This window comes from Coloeus monedula, assembly GCF_965178545.1.
Source record: "Coloeus monedula genome assembly, chromosome: 9".
NCBI classification, from domain to species: domain Eukaryota; kingdom Metazoa; phylum Chordata; class Aves; order Passeriformes; family Corvidae; genus Coloeus; species Coloeus monedula.
The window spans coordinates 9,091,543-9,110,541 of NC_138789.1; the positions used below are offsets into that span (position 1 = coordinate 9,091,543).

The following is an 18,999-nucleotide window of genomic DNA, read 5'->3' on the forward strand; positions in this document are numbered from 1 at the left end:
AAACAAGAGCAACAATTGCTTGAACACAGTCTCAGAGAAGCTGCAGATGTCTGAACTACTGTTCTCAGTCATTCCAAAAGGGCTTCATTTCCTTAGTCACTGCAGTTCTGGGTGTCTTCATCTTACTTAGCTTATTTTCAAGTCTAGCAGGGTCAGTCCTAGGTCGGTAAATAATGAACTATAATGAAGTAGTACCTGCAGCTGTTGAGCCCAGACATAATTACAGGTGAGCTCGCCACTTCCTGCATGTTTTACTGTCAGTTATCACAATGCCTGGTGGTGAGCATGATACATAATCTGTGCAGCATTTCAGTAAAATATTGAAATAGGTAAGTAAAAACAAATGAAGGAATATTTACTCAAAAGCACCTTGTATTGTAAAAACTAAAAAGCAAAATTAAAAATGTCCAAGTCCTTATTATTAATACAAAATTACATAATGTTCAATAAGAGATATCACAAGATAAATATCACAAAAATTCATAACTGTCTAGAACAGGCAGCATTTGTCATTATGCAGGTGTGTGGCCCTAAGACAAAGGGTAAAACTGGACCCTTTATTTAGCCACTGGCTAGAACAAACTCCTCTTCTAAAAAGCCATGTGCTGTGTTACACTTATTACCAGAAGGGTTAGGCAGCACACAACAGTGACCATCAGAAATGCAAGCTAGAAAATAAAGTAAGAGAAAATCTAATCACTGTCTCCAAAATGACACACCAAACTTTATCAATGTGCTGACCTAAAGGCATCTTGTCTGGCAAAACAAATACAGGTGATTTAGCCTGTCCACATAGAATCATCTTCTCTCTTTACTGCCCTCTTGTACACCAGCTTGTATCATATTGTATACGATCCTGTATTCCCCCTGAGTATGATTCTCAATTCTCAGGCACTACTGATGGGAGAATTCTGTGTGTTAAGTCAGCTACAGAGCTCCTGTATAGCCAGACTGATCATGTATTCTCCTTTATCTGCCTCCAGCCCTGGCTAACACTATATCCCTCTGGCACAATATAAACATGTGGCAATCAAATGGTGTTTCCTGTGGATGTAAATTTAAGTTTTTCAGGTCTTGAAGCAAAACATTCTTCTGAGTAACACATTTTGGTTGTTTGAACCTACCATGCAGTACTGCCAGTACTCCAGATTAATAAATTCTACACTGTCTGTAATCAGGATTATTAACAGCTATCCCCTGTAATCCTTAGGGGGAACCTGACTTGGTCAAAGACTTAAGGCTGAGGTATTGCACATTCTTCTCTGACCCAGCAGTCAGAGAGAGGTGACCTTGGTGTGGGTTAATATACTTCTGTTGCTATTCTTCACATCTGAGTGATTTCTCTGCTGAGATTGCACTCTTGGTGCATATATAAATTTTCCACTACTTTATCCCATGTTTTTGCATCATCTGTATTTCCTTCCTTAGAGTGAGGAGGATTTCCTTTCCCATGCATGCACATTCTGTTCCCAAACCCAGTGCATCCAGACAGTACAGGTGCTAGTTAACACTCTCACTGAAGTGTTTTACCCTTCTTATTTCAGTGCATGGTTTTTACCAGGCCTGTTTTATCACCACGTAGGAGAGAAAGAAAAGTCAGTATATATAATAAAAACAGAGGGGATTTGGCCACTTACCAAGTGAAGATGAGACATAATAACGTAGATATTAAAATGAGGACTTGGTTAAACATTGCAGACTGTGTGCGTTGGATGGCTCGGTGAAGATCGTTCTGTATTAATGGAAAATAGGTGTTATTTGGGGGTTTGAACCAATGAGCCAGGATCTGATTCTCTAGAGGAATTATACAGTGCCCGGATAGAAATGCAGTCACTCAAATGCACTTAAGAGTTTGCTGATAATATAGAAGGGTGCAGAAGAGCCAGCTGCGATTCTGTGATTATTTAAGTAGTTCTTTGTTCATCCCAGCACAATTCTGATCCTATTGCAAGCTGCCTTGAGGTCTGCTCATGTCTAGCTTACAAATTACAGGCTGCAAGGCCCAATTAAGGCCTAACAGTTGAGTTCCCTGCAATTGTGTATGAATGGCAGAGTAGCACAAGAACCATCCACTGCCATTTCCTTTATTGGCACAGTAACAATTTCTACTAATTGAGATTTCATGTCTTACTTTTTTCTAATTTTGATACAGAAAGCAGTTTAGTAATGCTTGACCATTTGTATAATCTAAATACAGATCTGGTTCGCTTCCTATTAGGGTTGGACTGTACTGCCAAAATCCCACTAAAGACAATACACTAAAAAAATACAACTCTGGAATATTTATTTCCCTTGCATACTTACAATCATATTTTCTAAAGCATGCTTTGCCAGCCAGCAATTTAAAAATACAGGAATAAACAGGTTTCTTAGGACTGGCCAGAAAATCTGAAAGAAAAATTAACAAATTCATTAGAAGCTTTTCTGATGAGGACTAGAGCTTTTCTATTCAAGCAGCAATAAAACACTTGGGAAAAATACTTACTATTAATGTGTTTCTAGTGTGAGATTTGGCTTTAAATAACATTTTTGTCTTCCTTTGTGATTAACCACATGCAAGATAATTAGATAAAATAGGAACACAGTCAGTTTTCACTGCAGACATGAGTGATTCTTACATTTTAATAACCAGCTGGTTTATTTTCTTGATTGTGCTGTAGTTGGAGGGTTTTGGTTTTGTTTGTGCCCATGGAAGAGGAAGTAGAAAGTTATCTATATTACTTTACTCCAGTAGCAAACTATCTTCTTGTGGTTGACAAATTTGTGTTTCCATAGGCACGAACTCATCATCCATACAAGAATAAAATTTACTTTAAAAAAATAAAAGTATTTGTGCAGCTATAAAAGTGCGATGTGCAAATGTATTAATTCAAATATGTTTACCGTGATGATGAAAGGGACAGCATTAATTATTTCCAGGAGAAAGGGTATTCTCAGAATTTGTTCCCAGATATTTCCCTTCAAAGAAAAGGAAAAAAACCCCACAATGTCACAGCTGGCTTACAAATAGTTCGGATGAGAAATACACGTAATATCCCAAGGGAACATGGGGAGTCTCTCCCATACCTGAAATTCAGGAAGATCATTCATCTCAGATTTAAACACATATGACAAATGTGAATATAGAACATAGATCACTCTGGATCCTTTTTCCTACAGTTTATCATAATTTTACTTCCCAAGTAAAAGATATATACTTTTAAATAAAGTATATATAAAAAGATATATACTTTAAAAGATAAAAGTATATATATAAAGATATATACTTTTAAATTTCCTTCCTTCCATCCTTTGCATTTATCTTTGATCTTTACTTTGCATTTTTTCTTTCCCAGCTATTTTGGAGAGGGAAGTAAGGAAGACATCGAGTGTTTCATATTTGAATTAGGACTACAATATCAAGTTCTCTCTTTCTGCCCCCAGCACTTCAGAACACTTCAGGGCTTTTTGGAACTTGATCTTGCTTACATGAAATGAGAGGTCTTCCCACATGTTTCAATGAAGTGGTATTGATCTTTTAATTTGCTTACTGCTAGCTACAGGATGGGGATAATTCTACTTTTTTCCAAATCTGTGCAGTGGCTGTGAATGATTAAAAGTTGAGATGAAAATCCATATTTTAAAGAGGGAAGGTAGTTGAACTTCAGTGACTTACAGCTTTACTAATGCCATGTGTCAGGACTCCATCATAGGTAATACAATAACATTGTGGCACATATCATGGCAGTACTACAAGAGTTTGCAGTAGAGCATTATATTTTCAGTTGCAATGACATATTCATCTTCTCTTTAAGAATAACCACCTGACAGAGCCACTGGAAATTAAATACTAACTCCATAGCACATAAAATTCTTTCTCCATTTTTAACTCTTCACATCTGGAAGCCACTATACCTAAGGGGCAGGGATTATTGTCTTCCACGTAACTGCAATTGGTGGGAGTCAGACGTACATGTGAGATTATGAGGCTGTAAACTGAAGGGGTCTTGTATGAAGAATAAAATCAAAAATCTGATTTTTCAAACTGAACCATTTTGTGATTTCATTTTTAATGTTAGGAGTTTTCTCCTCTGCATTATAGAGAAGAAATGTCACATAATTTACTTGTGCAGGCAAAATGCCTGTATGGATGGGCTCCAGGTAATTAGGGATGTGTGCAGCTGTAGGATTCTGGCTTCCAAATGGAAATGCATCATGAGTTCTGCAAAACTGCCTTTTGCAGTGAGAATGGATGGTGCTGCTCAAAGCAGTGAGAGTGCCTGTGCACCAGGGATATGCAGGATTGCCAGATGTCTGGGACAAGTTTTGACAACAGAGATTTCTGACGTAGACATCTTTCAGAATTCTGGCCAAGGACAAACCCTCATGTAATACTTTAGGCTGTGAGAATGCAGACTGTAAACCTTTCATGCCTGGATCCAAGTAATCAGCATCACAACACAGTGCTACATCCTTTGCATTCCCCTTTATTTAAAAGCTATAAGAAATGAAAATTCCCTGTATCATAGCATCATGATATGCTACTATGCCCTCACTATTCGGCATGTTGAATCATTTCTCATATGTCATCAAGCAGGTATCAGAAAGGTCAATCTCTTGGAGTATTCTCTCAAATGACTGCTTTATTCATTTTACAGGTTATTTGTGAAATCCTAGTAATGTGCACTCCAATGCAAACACAATCATCTTTTTCTTGTTTTCTTCCTCACTAATTTTCTTGTTTGTAAAAATTAGTTACCTAAATTGTGAATGTTTTGAAAATGTTTCTGTAAAGTAAGTAATCTATCAGATTTACAGGAACCAAGGCATAGTTGGTCACCTTGGGTGTGCAGAAAAGCCTTACAGTGGGTGAAATAACACCATTCTTAGCTTTGAGAGACTGGTGTAAAACTAGGAAAACAGGACCAGAGGGAAGGAGGTGTTTGCACCAAGTGGATTCCCAAACCACATTTCAGTACTCTTGTTGTTCCTTAGATTAGCCCTTCAGTTCTTTCCCTTATGGGGAATGGAATCACAATATTATTTCAACTTCTGTGGCAGGTGCATGCAGCAAATCAGGGTAGTGGAGCTTTCCATCCATCACACAGTAATGAAAAACTTCTCATGGAAGCTGATATGCCAAGAATTCCTCTTTTGTACCCACTGAAATTGATGCAAATCACAAGCAGAATGGATGAGGATCAAATGCTGCCCAATAAACTCAGGAACAGTACAAACTGTGATTGCTCTTTACTGTTTTGCCACCAGGATATAAATTTTGGACTATTTCTGCCTATAACTGATTTTCACTTGTAGCCCCCAGCCCTTAAATAATATATGCTCCAAGGATTAAGAAGAATAATTTTTAGACAGCAGACAACTGCAAGCCTCTTAACATTATTGGGCACTAAGAAAAACATTTATGCCCTAATCAGTTGATAAGCACACTGAAATAAAAGTCTCTAAATTCAGTGGTGGCTCTGATAGATACTGAATGTCAGCAATACAAAATATAATACAAAAAAAAAGATTATCCCCCCAAGATATTTTCGGCTTTAGAAAGCAAATTTTTTCGTATTTTCCTTGATAAATGATTTTAAATGATTTTAGTATTCTTCTCCTCAAGATACTAAAAATGCAGAGATAGAGCAGAACAAAATGTAATGAAGAAAAATGAATAATTATATTAGAAAAATGTAACTTTTAAAAGAGAATGGAAATACAAAAATACATTGTATTCACATCAAATGATTTCAAGACATTTTGAAAAGATATTCCAATAGCATCACACAGATGGATAACCCAAGTATGTACATATCCTTTTTTTTTTTTTTAAGTACTGTCTTGGCCTAGTTTTTTGGTGCACAGTTTTAGAGGGCTAAAACTTGAATTATATGTATTGAGTAGCTACAGCTTTGACATCTATGACAATTGTGTCCAATACATTATGGACAGACAGATAAAACTGTGCACCTGAAAAATCAGTATCAAAAAATCAAGGTCACTTTTAAGAATGTATTTTCAAATTACAGTGTGCCAGTACACAATGGAAAATAATGTGCATTTAATTGCTGACTTCCACTCTTTAGATATTGAGAGTTTGCTCATAAATTTGGGAAATAGGGCTGCCTGGGTGACAATATGCCATCCTCTAAAAGTGTGTTTTTCTCAACTCCCTGGTCGCACACCAGTGTGGGCACAGACACATAAACTTTCTATTGAAACATTTAACTCTGTTATTTTTTGTAATGAATTCTGCCTAAAGTAATAAAGAGTACTTACCTTGTAGCTTAGATAACTTAGCAACAGCGTTTCAAAGAGACTTATTACAGCCACAGACACCTTAAGTGAAGGGAAAAAATGGGTGTATTAATACTAGCTTCTAGAGAATAGATAGTAACATTATAATGAAAATAAATGATTATATAAAACAGCTTTTCCGTGAATCCTCTGAAACCCTCTCAGCTAAGAGAATTTTGCTTGAAGCTTAGATATTGTTATTTTTCTGAGTTTCATTTATTCCTAAACAGCACCAAAATCTTTTCACATGACAGGGAGAGAGAAGGAAGCTGTAAATAAGGAAAGCCAGTCTGCTCTTTACTTTCTTGTGAAGATGTTATGAATATGCAGAAAAGCAAACATTTTTCTTACTGTGTATAATTCAGAAAGTTGAAAGCAGCAAAATAATATAAAGATGAATAATTTTAAGATTTAAATGCAGCTGAGCTCAATTTCCCAGCCTTAAATAGACTAAATGTAGTTAGTTATGTACTAAATACTTTAAAAATATTTTAACAGTCAGATATCAAAACAGTAAAACAAAATACTTAAATCATTATAGACATTAAGTAACTATAAAACTTACTTAAGTCCTTTGCATAGAAAATATTTGTATTTTAATGTTGTATTGTGGGAATATTCCATCAAGATGGATTCTATCAAGCTGGAGCCTGAAGTCAAGCCTCAGGATTTCTAATTTTAAGTCAATGCTCCTCCCTACTACTGAAAATTCCAAAGAGTGCACAATATAGAATTTAAAAAAATGCTATGAATTGGGAAATAATTAAAATATGCAAAATTATTAAAATAGGCAATCAAAATATATCCATTTCTCCTAGTAATTACTACTGACTTAGATAAACTCAGGCTTTATTTTCATATAAATTCCTACCTTATCAAATAAATGTATTAGAAAAGGGCTGTATCCATAAGCAAATAAATATCTCAGTATTTTTAACTTAAATTTAATAATCTGACTGCTAAGTCAAAAATTATTCAAACTGTGCATATTCTAAATGTATTTTCATCAAGGGTTTCTTCCCTTGGAAAATTGTGTATTACACAGAGGTACAAATATTGTATTGGCATGGCACCAATCATGGTGAGAGAATATAGCAGTATAACTATTCTGGAAGCTTCAATAGAGAGTTTTTTCTTAGTAAAAAACCACATTTCACAGAGAGAATCAGTTCAGATCAGCTGATCTTTATTCTTTTGCTGTACTTGGTGTTCAATGAGATTTCCTTGCTGCTATCAACATTTCCAAGTATCCTTTAACACGGCTACAATTCTGTAAATCGATATAATCTGCAGTTGATATATGGCAGTAATTGGTCATTTACATATTACCTGTAATCCCCATAAAGGTAAGCTTCGATTCACCCAAATAATGGGAGACCTGTTCATTATAGTAAGAAAACAAATATGAAATTAATGATAATCTGGTGTTTCAGACAAAAAAAAAGTTGTACATGTGAATGGAAATTAGAGCAGCCTTACTGAAAAAGAAAACTCTCAGTAATAAAAACTTTAAATCAGTAGTTATCTACTGAATATTGACATGTCTTGTATTTCTAATCCAGAGCAAATCATTAGGTTCCTGTGGGAAACTGACAATCCTTTTTTGTGAACATTTTGCTATCTGTGTAAGGATATAAATGGGATCCAAATCTTAGGGGCTGTCATATCTTAGAAAAATCCTATCAGTGCTAATAGGCACTTGATACAGCACCACTGGAATGGGACACTCTCAATGGCACAATAATTTCCTCTTAATCATTTAGTGCTACTCAGAATTGGTTTTTTAAATTAAGGGCATCCTTTTTCATTTCTGCAAGGTGTCAGCATTGATGGAACCCAGATCTCACACCAGCATTCAGTCCAGCAGTTCACTTTGCAATAAAGAGAAACAATTAAAATATTAAATGCAGTTTGAACATTCAGAAATGTAAGTAATGGCTAAAGATTTATGGAAACATCCCTACTGTATGTCAAAATGCCACTATTCCAGATGGAAATGGCTTTGTCTTCCTGTGTTTCTCCCCTTCCCACCATTCTGTGGACTTTTTGTTTGCTGTTTTAAATTAGGAACTCACCAGTCAATTGTTCCAGGTGTGTAGTTTTGATTGGAACAACTCCGGCTTAATTCCTTACTGATAGTTGCCAATACCATCCATGCAAAGTCCATTTCCATTAGCAAATGTATATGGGAACACAGTCATAAAAACACATGGGAGGAAAGGGATATTAATTACATCATTAAGTGGTCTATGAAATGCATGCAATAGTTTGAAACCCAAGGCAACCAATACAGACGTTTTTAAAAGTGAAGCAGCTTTTAGAAAGTACTGCTGTACGTGTTCCATATCCGTAGATAAGGGACTATGAAGCATTCCAGGTTACATTTTTTAAAGATTTCTTTTCGAATTTAAAAACAAGACAACTGAAATGATACTTTGTAAAGCTGGACTAAGTACACAATATATACTGAAGATCAAGAGATCCTAGAAATCCTATCCCATGGATAGGCTGTGATAGAAAGACCACGCTCTCAATAGGAAAGACTGCACCAAACTACACTTGATAACCTCTTTGGAGGATGTGAGGAGGGCTGGAGATTTATGCAGCAGTATTTCAAGTACAAAATTGTGATACCTAAGTAAAAATATTGGCTATTATGCATGGGATGTTATCTTGCTTTTAATTGCTGGCACAAATCTTCCTTTCAAATGGTCATGTAAGGATGTGGGAATATGTAATCTGTAAATGATGAAAAATATCCTTGCTCATCCTTGGCAAGCAAGGTCAGCAGAAAATAAAGGGATCTGCAGCCCACAGATTGGCAACAACTGTATTTTTACCAACTGTGAGTGGGACAGTGCTAAACTGTACCCATTAATAAAGATGCTTTATGTCTTAAGCTCTTTCCTGTACACCCGTTGTGCCTGAATGAAAGACACCAACTTGTGCAGGCATTCCTGAAAAACAGGAAATGAATCTGATGACAAGAATTCCTCCCAGATTTGTCACTTTAAAACCAACGAGGTGAAAACATTTTCTGTGGCCGTGCTTTCAGCATGCTGAGTAGTTTCTTTCATGGGGCTGTGACACAGTACCTAGAAATTATTTTTTCTTTCATATTACCACATCCTTAAGAATGCATTCCAGCAGGAGTTTTGGTATCCAGCCCTCAGGATCTCCATGGCATTAATGGGGTGCCGGTTGTTTGTCTGGCACAGCTTCTAAGACTGGGCCCTTAGTGAGCAGGCAGAAGGACTTACCTGACTCTTCTCAGGCAGACAAATGTTATTCAGAGACAGAACACACCAACTACTCTCTCAGATGTACCACAACACCATGTAAGGGAATAATATATATAGAAAATATAAATACACTGTCTGGTGAATTGTGATACACTTGGATTGAAGGGCGTGTCAGGAAAGGTGTGAGGCATATGAACATGCATCTTTGCATATAAATACAAAAGTATATTTGGCACAAGGTCTGATATTTTAACCTGTCCTGCACATCCAGACATAACCATGCAGTATAATACACTCATTTGGGCTCAACAGAGATGTCATAACAAAAGAACTGCAGCATGCCACAAACCATGGTTAGATGGAAAATGGTAAGTCTCTGAGTTGCTAAAATGCCTAAATTTCTAAGGATGGATTTTCTCTTCTCCACAACTTTTTATGAAAACTTCACTGGTTGTTTCTTCTTATTAAAGAGACATTCTAAGGTATATGTGGAGTCGAAAGTAGTTTTTTACTGATCTTGTTTTTCAGAAAAATTTTTTCACAGCCCTTTTTCAGATCTTACAATTTCTCACAATAAATTTTATCACAGCCCTTTTTCAGATCTTACAAGTTCTCACGATAAATTTTGACCAAAAGAAATCTCAAATGCATCTTCTGTACTTCCTATTCACATATCCTTCTCTCATTCACTGCTCAATAAAGCAAATATTCTTTACCTTTCTTTGCTTTGGATTTCATTCTTGTAAAGCAGAGTATTTCTCCTGTGCACTAGCTTTTTTTGGTATTACCCTTATTATATTTAACTGATATTCAAATATTAAAATTAGAAATCCAACTCTGTCCCTTGCCTAACATTGTGTGAAAACTGCTGGGTTTATCATCTCAAGCTTAGCGTTTTCTTATGTGCTTTGTTTTTTTCAGCATTTAAGGACAAAAGAATCAAATCCAGTGAAAGGAAGTAAGTTAGTAAAATGTGATGCTTATTAGCATTAAAAACCAAGGAGATTCAATATATCCAGGACACAAATACAACAGGCTTACATAAATGATAATTTCTTCTACATTTGGTGATTAATTGTAGAACACATTAAAAAGTAAGTCACATAGAATACCATACTGACAGTTCTTGGTGTGCAAAATCATGCATTATATCCACAAATCATTTTGAGTATAGAATGTACTTTCGGTCTCACTCTTCTGAAATGTTTAGAGAAAGCAGAAGGCTAGAAAATGATCATCAATATCATCTGCATGAAAGCTCAGTTTCATGTATTTATCTGTCCATTTCTGGGATCTGGAGTTTTAAGTAAAGTTATTTAAGCAAAATCCTAAAAAATTGTTCCATAAACTGGGAATCAGACATTTGCAACTTTACATAGAAATGTTATGTAATAATAAATCTAAGTTTGCACAATTACATCTGATGCACAGTCTCTAAGGAAAGAGCCAGGATTATTTTAGTAACAAAGGGAAAAAATAATATTGTTATTTTAGTTCTTATTTCCATTCACAATGTAAGACCAGCTTTATAATTCTTTCAAAATATCTGTGAGACATAAAAACAAATCCTTGTTGAAAGAATGCCAAACAGGTATTCATTAATTTATTTCTTGCAATTTATATAATGCTTTGAGAGCAGAAATGAGAAAAAAACCCCAAACATTACCATCCAAGTCCTTGTGTAGGGTCATCCAGGAGCACACGAACTATGTATAGGAAACAGCTTAGTAGCTTGAGAGAGAAATTGAATAATCGTATTCTCAGACCTAGTTTAAAAAGAAAAGAAAATATTGAAATAAGTTCAGGGGTTTTAGTTTCACCCACCTTTAAGTCCTGTAGTAAAAAACTATGCAATGCTTTTTAAGATACAAGATACAGCAACATCAAGAAGACATACTTTCAACCATAGGTGGGCATATGCACCGGCCAGTACTTAAATATTAATATCTAAAAAAGTCTTCATGCAGTAGCTTCACATACAGAATATATTAACTCTATCCCAACTTATAAAATATTAAACTGGAGTTATTTAATGTTGAAGTCGAATAACTATGCATTCAAGAATCACGACATCTAAAAGTCATGCTGAATGCACAACTGAACTGAATCAACAACATGTTCTACAGACCATGGGAAAATTGAAACGTTTTAGCTGAATGGATATACCAGAAGTAGTATCACAAAATATTACACTATTTCCCACAAACATAGGTTTAATGCACAAAGGCATTAAAGGATTCCTTCAAAGGGATCCACATGGACACTTACTTCTATCACATGGGCAATTTATTTCATTGCCAACTGGAGCCATTAGCTACTACAGTGGAACTTCAATATGTGATTTTGCAGTCATTAGAGGATTAAGGTTTAAATTCTCAGTACTGCTATAAGATTCAGCAGACTTTTTTGCTAGTGTGGATATTTGCATCTGACTCTTAGATGTAAGCTTTCATTTACTAATTAAGTTAAAACTGTTAGTTGACTAATGTTCAGTGACTGGAGGTCACTTTAGCATTAATTATTTTTAGTCTTGCAAACTGAGAGTCCAGTTCTGCATGGCTGAGCCCTTCTGTCCAAAGTAGAATATTCTGACTGAGTCTTACCCAGATGTGAGTTCCCTTGCCCCAGTCACAGCAAGGACATTGTGGTTTATTGTCATGTTGCAAATACTTCAGCAGGTCTGCTGAACTCAATGTAATTATTTCTATCTTTTAAGAACTACAGCTTCATAATGCATACCCAAAGCTGTGTGCATACATTCCCTTCTAAGGAGAGAATCATACTCATCTTATGGTAATATTACTTTTTTTTTAACTTTACTCAGTCCAAAGTTCAAAACAGCACCTTACAGGTAAACTGATAAATAAGTTTTTATATCTACTACTTCCTTTCCCATTAAAACTCCACCTAATACAAACAGAAAAATAGAAAATGGATTCTTAAATATTTTACTATGCAATTTCTGAAAGAAATCTTAAGGTGTATTACATAAAACTGCTTATTACTTTGAGTTATATTTCAGTTATCACATAAGAACTGGATGGACTTCTACAGCATCTTATTTCTGTGAACTAAGCGTTAAAATCCTGTGGTCTGGGAGAAGTCCCACAGCTGTTACCGGCAATTGGGTTTGAGAACATTAACCTAGTGATTCCTGCTCCTCTGTCAAGAGTAATTAGCCATAGACTATTTATTCCCCAACATGAGTGAAGTGGGTGAAGCAGTGAATGGATGGAGGCAGGAAGGAAGGCAGGAAGGCAGGAAGGCAGGAAGGCAGGAAGGCAGGAAGGAAGGAAGGAAGGAAGGAAGGAAGGAAGGAAGGAAGAAAGGAAGGGGTGTTATCCTATTATTTGACTTGGTCAGTGCTATGATCCTCATTTGCAGCTTTTTTGAAATGTTGCTGAAGAAAACATGCATTGTTTGTTTGTCCTAACCCTCTTGTTGAAGTCTGTTGGAATATGAATGGTTGCCCTAACAACCAGGCTATTACAACTAGAAAGGCAGATAATGTTTAAAAAAAACCACAACAAACCTAATCCAACAAAAAAAGCCTACCAGTTTTGTGTTGTCTTTCTCAGGCAAGTACAGAAGTCTGTTGTTTTTCTCCTGGTTTTGAGTTCTGTAAATGTTATACTTGGTGTGAAACACTTGTTTTCTGTATTGATAATGGCCTGGTTTCTATCATTCCTTTGAAATGATATGTTGGTTTAAATGCCAAAAGAAAATGGTTCTTTTCTGATTAAAGGCTACATCAATACAGGGGACTGATGCTCCAGCCTGCTGCCCTAAACCCTTAACTCTCAAATCTCAGTGCTGATTGGAACTCAGGCTCTGGGTATCTCCATAGGAATGGCTGTTTCCCTCAGAATGTGAGGCAGGATTTTCAAAGCAGCCATGCTTTCATCTAAGGGTTCCAGTCAGCATCTACAGAGAGCACATTTCATGGCTGGGGTTGTTTATAGAGCAAGGCAAAGGACAGGTTCTGTATCATTGGTGATTGGGATTATTAAAATATAAATACAGAACAACAGGCTTCAAGTCTGTCCTGGGTCACCTCTCCCTGCTCTGTGTGCCTCAGCCATCAGTAACATATGCAGTCACCCTTGCTAAAGTTTGGATAATTAACACAGGCCTAACAAATGCTTTTTTTTTCTCTGGTAGAAAGATTCTGCAGCCCCCTACCTGGGGATTCACCTGTGAGTTGGAAGCAATGCATGCGTTCCACTGTCATGGAGATGCAGGATTTCAAATGTGGGAAGGAGGGGGACAAACACTACAGAAGGCATTTAAATCAGGTTTTCAATTATTATTCTGTTACAAAGCAAGCATTTCATAGTTGTTTGCTTCCTGGCTATTTTTATTCTGTATTTCACATGCTGTCAATAAATCAACATGGTCTGCTTGATTTAATTTCTTTTTCTCCATTCAGAGCCAGATTGCTCAAGTAGCAGGGTCATTTGCACAGAGTGTCTCCATATTTTGAATATGAGTGGTGCCTGAAACTTGTATTCAGCTCCATCACTCATGCACTGTTATGCAGTTACGTATCGTTTAATGGGAATGCAATTTCACTGTGTCTATGGAACAAAGTTGTTACATACTCTTGTCGTATTTAAAAGAAGAATTGATAATATCATTTCAAAATCTTTTTTTTTTGTGAACTAAATATAACTATGTCAAATCTTAACATTTCCTTCTCAGTTGAAAAAAGTATCTGCTATTTTTGCAGGCATTTTTAAGTATAGAGTGATACATTATATTTTACTGCCTCTGACTGGGACTTTCACTTTTATTATAAATCCTTGGTGCTTTCCTCTGAAGTATTTTTGTAGATTAATTGTCAGATTTAGAGAGTTGGTCTAAACAGAGTGACAGATACCAGGTGAGGATTTTAGAATCACCTCCCATTATTCCTTTCTTGTAAGTCACTAATACGTTGTTGGTTTTTAGCAAAATCATTCCAGTGGCAGCTGGCTTTAGGAGCTGGACCAAAATATACTCTTAATAATTCATATCCTAGTGATAGTTATCGTTCATTCCCTCTTCACTGACTTGAAACTTCACTTATTTTTTTCCCTCTGAGACTTATTGTTGGCCGTGATAATGCCGTGTGTGGTCCTGGCAAGTACAAGCAAGTCACACTTGTGTGAATATGTCATTTTCTCTTTCTCTCTTTTATTTTGGGGGGGTGCTGAGTGACACCTTTGTAAGATATTTTTTCCTACATTGTTTGAATTTGATTAGACATTTGCTTGCAGAAGACTGAGTGAAAACTAGATTGACATGAGACAGATGAAGGCTTGTTTCATCAGTTTATCAGTTTAAACAAGGATAATAATTAATAAAACAGTTGATATTTCAAGTTACTGGCCCATATGTGATTTAGATCAGGATAGCATTCTGTAGAAAATTCTTATAAATTCTAGAGCTGACTGCTCTGGTTGGCAAAACCATGTGATATTATCAAAAAACTGTTTGGTGAACAGGCTTGATTTAGTTACGCTTTCCAAAAATTTGCTGGTCCTACTGACAATTATTTTCTCAATGACAGCAAGTCCATCTTTAATATGTGAAGGAAGGTTTTCAGTGCTCTCACTGAACGCTGACTAAAATCTACTGTCTTTGTTTATCAACTGCCTGATACCTCTGGGCAAGAGATTCCTCCAGTTTCAATGCAGGACTGAATGAGTACACCTGACTGAGTGGCAGGCTGTTGTGTCAGCAGCAGCTTTTTGGAGACTTTCTTTTGGAAGATTCTGGTTCTGAGTATTTGGACAAGAACCAAGATCTGCAAAAGCAGAAGGAGTGTTTGAACTTACTAACACTGACTGCTTTGGCTTGGGGATTTTTCGTGTTTAATTCAGTGCTCTGGTGGCTATCCACATCATTCCTATGCTATTTAGGCACCTGAATTAAGATTCCTATGTGTGTCTAGGTAAGTGTAGTAAGTGATGCATTCCCCATGGATGAACCTCCAGGAACTTTGTTAAACCTGATTCTCTACCTAAGAAAACAGCAATTAATTCCAAAGCCCATATTGAAAATGTCACTCATTCACAGCCCGGTGCCTTTTTTTTCTTTTTATTTTCCTTTCAGGGGAATATTTTTCTTGCTTTTCTTCCTTTCTTACTTGCAAAGTAAAAGAAGCTTAGCCAATAAAAACACCAAGTTCTCTGATGTAAAACTAGTATTTATTTGTTTATTACTAGCTCTTACAGATAGAAGATTTTTTGGTATGTTTTATTTTTAAAAGCTTGATCTAGTCTCCCCAGTTTTGTTTGTCTGGATATTTTCAGATCAAAAAACTTCTTTCTTTTCTCTTTTCGGTCTTTTTCCAAACACAAAACCATGAAACAATTTCAACTGTATTACAAAGGATAAAATGTATTCTTTGTAGTCTAAAAGCTTTATGGATAAAGCTATGGTAATTTTAGTTCTTTACATATGCAAGGCAAATAGAGGTAACTTCAGTCCTGCTACACAGAAGAAAATTGAGGTCAGTCACTGCTTTTCTGACCCAGGAACTCCACTGTTCTAACCAAGATTGGATAATATTCCATGTTTCCACCCCCCTGGACCAGCTGCATGGATGTATATAAAAATATTAATGTCTTAGTTCCTCCACCTTATTCCCTTCCATGATGGCCTATGACTTTAGGCACATGTGTCAATGAAGATATATTTAAAGTAGACTGTAGGCTAATGACAAGGACTACATTTCTGAGGTATCACATCCCCAACAGTCTCCTTTCCAATTTTTTTTTTTGAGTGCAGATAAAGTTTGAAGTTTTAGGAATACTTAATAGAGTAGAACACTTCAAAAAATCTGGGAAATTTTGCAGCTTTTTTCCTTTACCATCTTAAGTGTCTTTGCTTTCCTAGTCACAAGGTCATGACTTGTCAATGAGCATTGCTGCCAGGTCCATGCAAATTAGTCAACTTGATCATGACACAGAAAAAAACTCATGATTTTATTTAACAATTGGTGATGGCACTAATTGTTTGATCCTGCACTAAAAGGACATTATTTTCAAGTTTAAATATTTTAACTCAGAAGAAAATTAATAATAACCTCACTGTTGCCTTCAACTGAATTTGATTTTACTTAAAGTATCACAAATATGCTTAACAGAAATTAATACAGCTGCTTACTTGATCTTTGGTTTTTGATGAAGAAGAGCTTTAGTCTCTCTTTAAATGTGTTTTCGTTCATATAGAATTCAACTTGCACCCTGAAATAATAAAAAAGAAAGTATTAGGATTGGCTATGAAAGATAACAAATCAGTATTTCAAAATAATTTGTTTCTCTAATCATCTATTCTTGATAGAAAAATGGAGGGACATACAGTGAGTGTTCAGCCAAAGCTCAGGTTTGAATGACTAAAGCTGAAAGTTAAAAAAAACCCAAACCAAATAAACAAAAAACCCCCACCACCACCAAGCAGAAAACCTTCCGTTTATCCCCCTTACATGCAGAATCATTTGGACATATTTGGACAATCTACACTGCAAAATAAGAAGGAGCTATGCTTTTGGGATTTTCACTGGATGACCATTCTCATATTTGATGTTAGTAGGGAAGATTTCCTTGATGTCCAAGTTAAGCCTTCCATCTCAATTTAACTTTCCTCCTGTAAAAGTGACATTTTAACGATTTTTTTTTTTTTTTATCTTGTTCACACCTCTGTTAAGTGTTTGGGTCTCAGTCCACTTGTTTGCATTCACCTATAACCAAATGCTCATGTACCAAACAAAACCACCCTCTCTGAACCTTGTTTTTGGTCACCGTGAAATACTGAGAGCTGAAAGCAAAACCATGTTGTAATCACACAATATTGTACAGAAAATAACTCTCCTCCTGATTATATTAAAGCAACAGGAGCATCTTACCTCCATTCCCCTCAAATCTGCCTCAGTTTGAGAACTGTTCTATTATTGCCAAAGAATAAAGTAACATTGCACAAGTGAGTTACTTCCCTACATCTCCCTTTCCCTGTATATCATCACGTTTTGCACAGCTGAAAAAAGATGTTCATAAACATGCTTGAATTTTATTTCAGCATTTCTTCTCATAAGTCTTTTCTTTCATCAAACAACTGTACTTCAACTACTTGGTTTTATATGTAGTCATATTTTTCTAGCAGAATCCTGACTTTAGTTTTTCCCTTCTTGCATGTAAAGCTTTTTGCTGAAACAATTTTTTGTACAATATATTGTTATCAGTAGTGTCTCTCAAATAATTGTCTATACCATATATTTCTGTACACTTAGGGAATTGGAGGCTTATTTACTTATGGGCTTAGAATGGGTGGCATCTCAGGTAATGTAACTTTTTCATGCTTGCTTATTACCAGAAATTTAGGCACATCACTTTGTAGGACAGGGTCATAAAAAGAAGGCTCTGTGATTCACTCAGTGAATCAGTTAATTTTAACTAGTCATTGCTTTTGGTGTGTTTTATTGTAGTGTTCCTTGTAGGATGGGTAATTATACTGCTTCCTATTCATAGGAAGCACAAACATAACCTTATTTTTGAGAATCTGTATTTTCCAAGGTACTTACTGTCATTAATGCAGTGACAGTTCTAGTGGGAAACATCTCCCCTGATTTGGCAGCTGCCACATGCTAAGTGTATACACTTAATCTTCAAGGATATATTTCAGGGGGGAAAACAAAGTAGCACAAGCTATTTAAGTAAGGGAAATTATGGTACGAAAATTTCGCTAATCACTTATCACAACAAAGCAACATGTTACCAGTAGGCCATGATTTAATGATAAAGAGGAAAGAGGATGTGGGAGCTAATCCCCCTCCTATCACCAGCATTATGAATTGCTCTGATAGCCTTCCAACAGCTGTCTGCTTGGCTTTTCTTAGAAACCTGTGCTCACAGCAGACTGGGATTCCACAGTGCAGCAGTTTCCATGGCAAAACGGATTACGAATGATGCTAATGCCACTTCTGTGGCTCCTTCTCCTTCCCCTGACTTTTTTAAACTTTAGTAAAAACTGTAGTGGCCTTCTGCATTTGCGGGAAATACATTATCACACATCTGTAATCAATGTACTCTCCTGATACTCTGGCTACAGGAGAATATTTCACTTTGTTTCTTGAAGGTTGCTATTTACTAAGTGAAGTTAAGCATGATTGGCTGAAGGAGCCCCTGGCAACAACAGAAATCTCCAGGTACTGCTCTTTCCCAAGACTGCTTTTCATTTCTAAGGAGAACATGCATTCTACTTGAATGTTTCTTACATCTTTTAATGGTTAATATTTTACCTCAAGTATTTGCTCTTTTCTGTATTATTTCCCACTATGGAGTGTAGCCTAGGAAAGGAGGATTTTGGGAACCTACAAAAAATAAATTCTGATCCTCCATTGAAATATTGAGAAGATTTCGTAGCAGTAGTCACCAAAATCTGTCCAGAAGTCACCATTCTAGTGAAGGGCTTGAACAAATTTTTCTAGACTTAATTA

At 36.0% G+C, this 18,999-nt stretch overlaps 1 protein-coding gene across 3 annotated transcripts in view; it reads right to left on the reverse strand.

The window, feature by feature from the left end:
• Positions 1-18,999, reverse strand: part of KCNT2 (potassium sodium-activated channel subfamily T member 2) — a gene marked incomplete at both ends in the record, with an annotated part of 111,899 nt that overhangs the window by 67,052 nt on the left and 25,848 nt on the right. For all 3 annotated transcript variants that reach the window (XM_082287029.1, XM_082287028.1, XM_082287027.1), the window contains 7 exons: positions 1,638-1,732; positions 2,305-2,388; positions 2,884-2,958; positions 6,262-6,321; positions 7,609-7,657; positions 11,188-11,287; positions 16,674-16,753. In XM_082287029.1, coding sequence (XP_082143155.1) covers positions 1,638-1,732; positions 2,305-2,388; positions 2,884-2,958; positions 6,262-6,321; positions 7,609-7,657; positions 11,188-11,287; positions 16,674-16,753 — 543 coding nt within the window. The remainder of the gene's footprint in view (positions 1-1,637; positions 1,733-2,304; positions 2,389-2,883; positions 2,959-6,261; positions 6,322-7,608; positions 7,658-11,187; positions 11,288-16,673; positions 16,754-18,999) is intronic.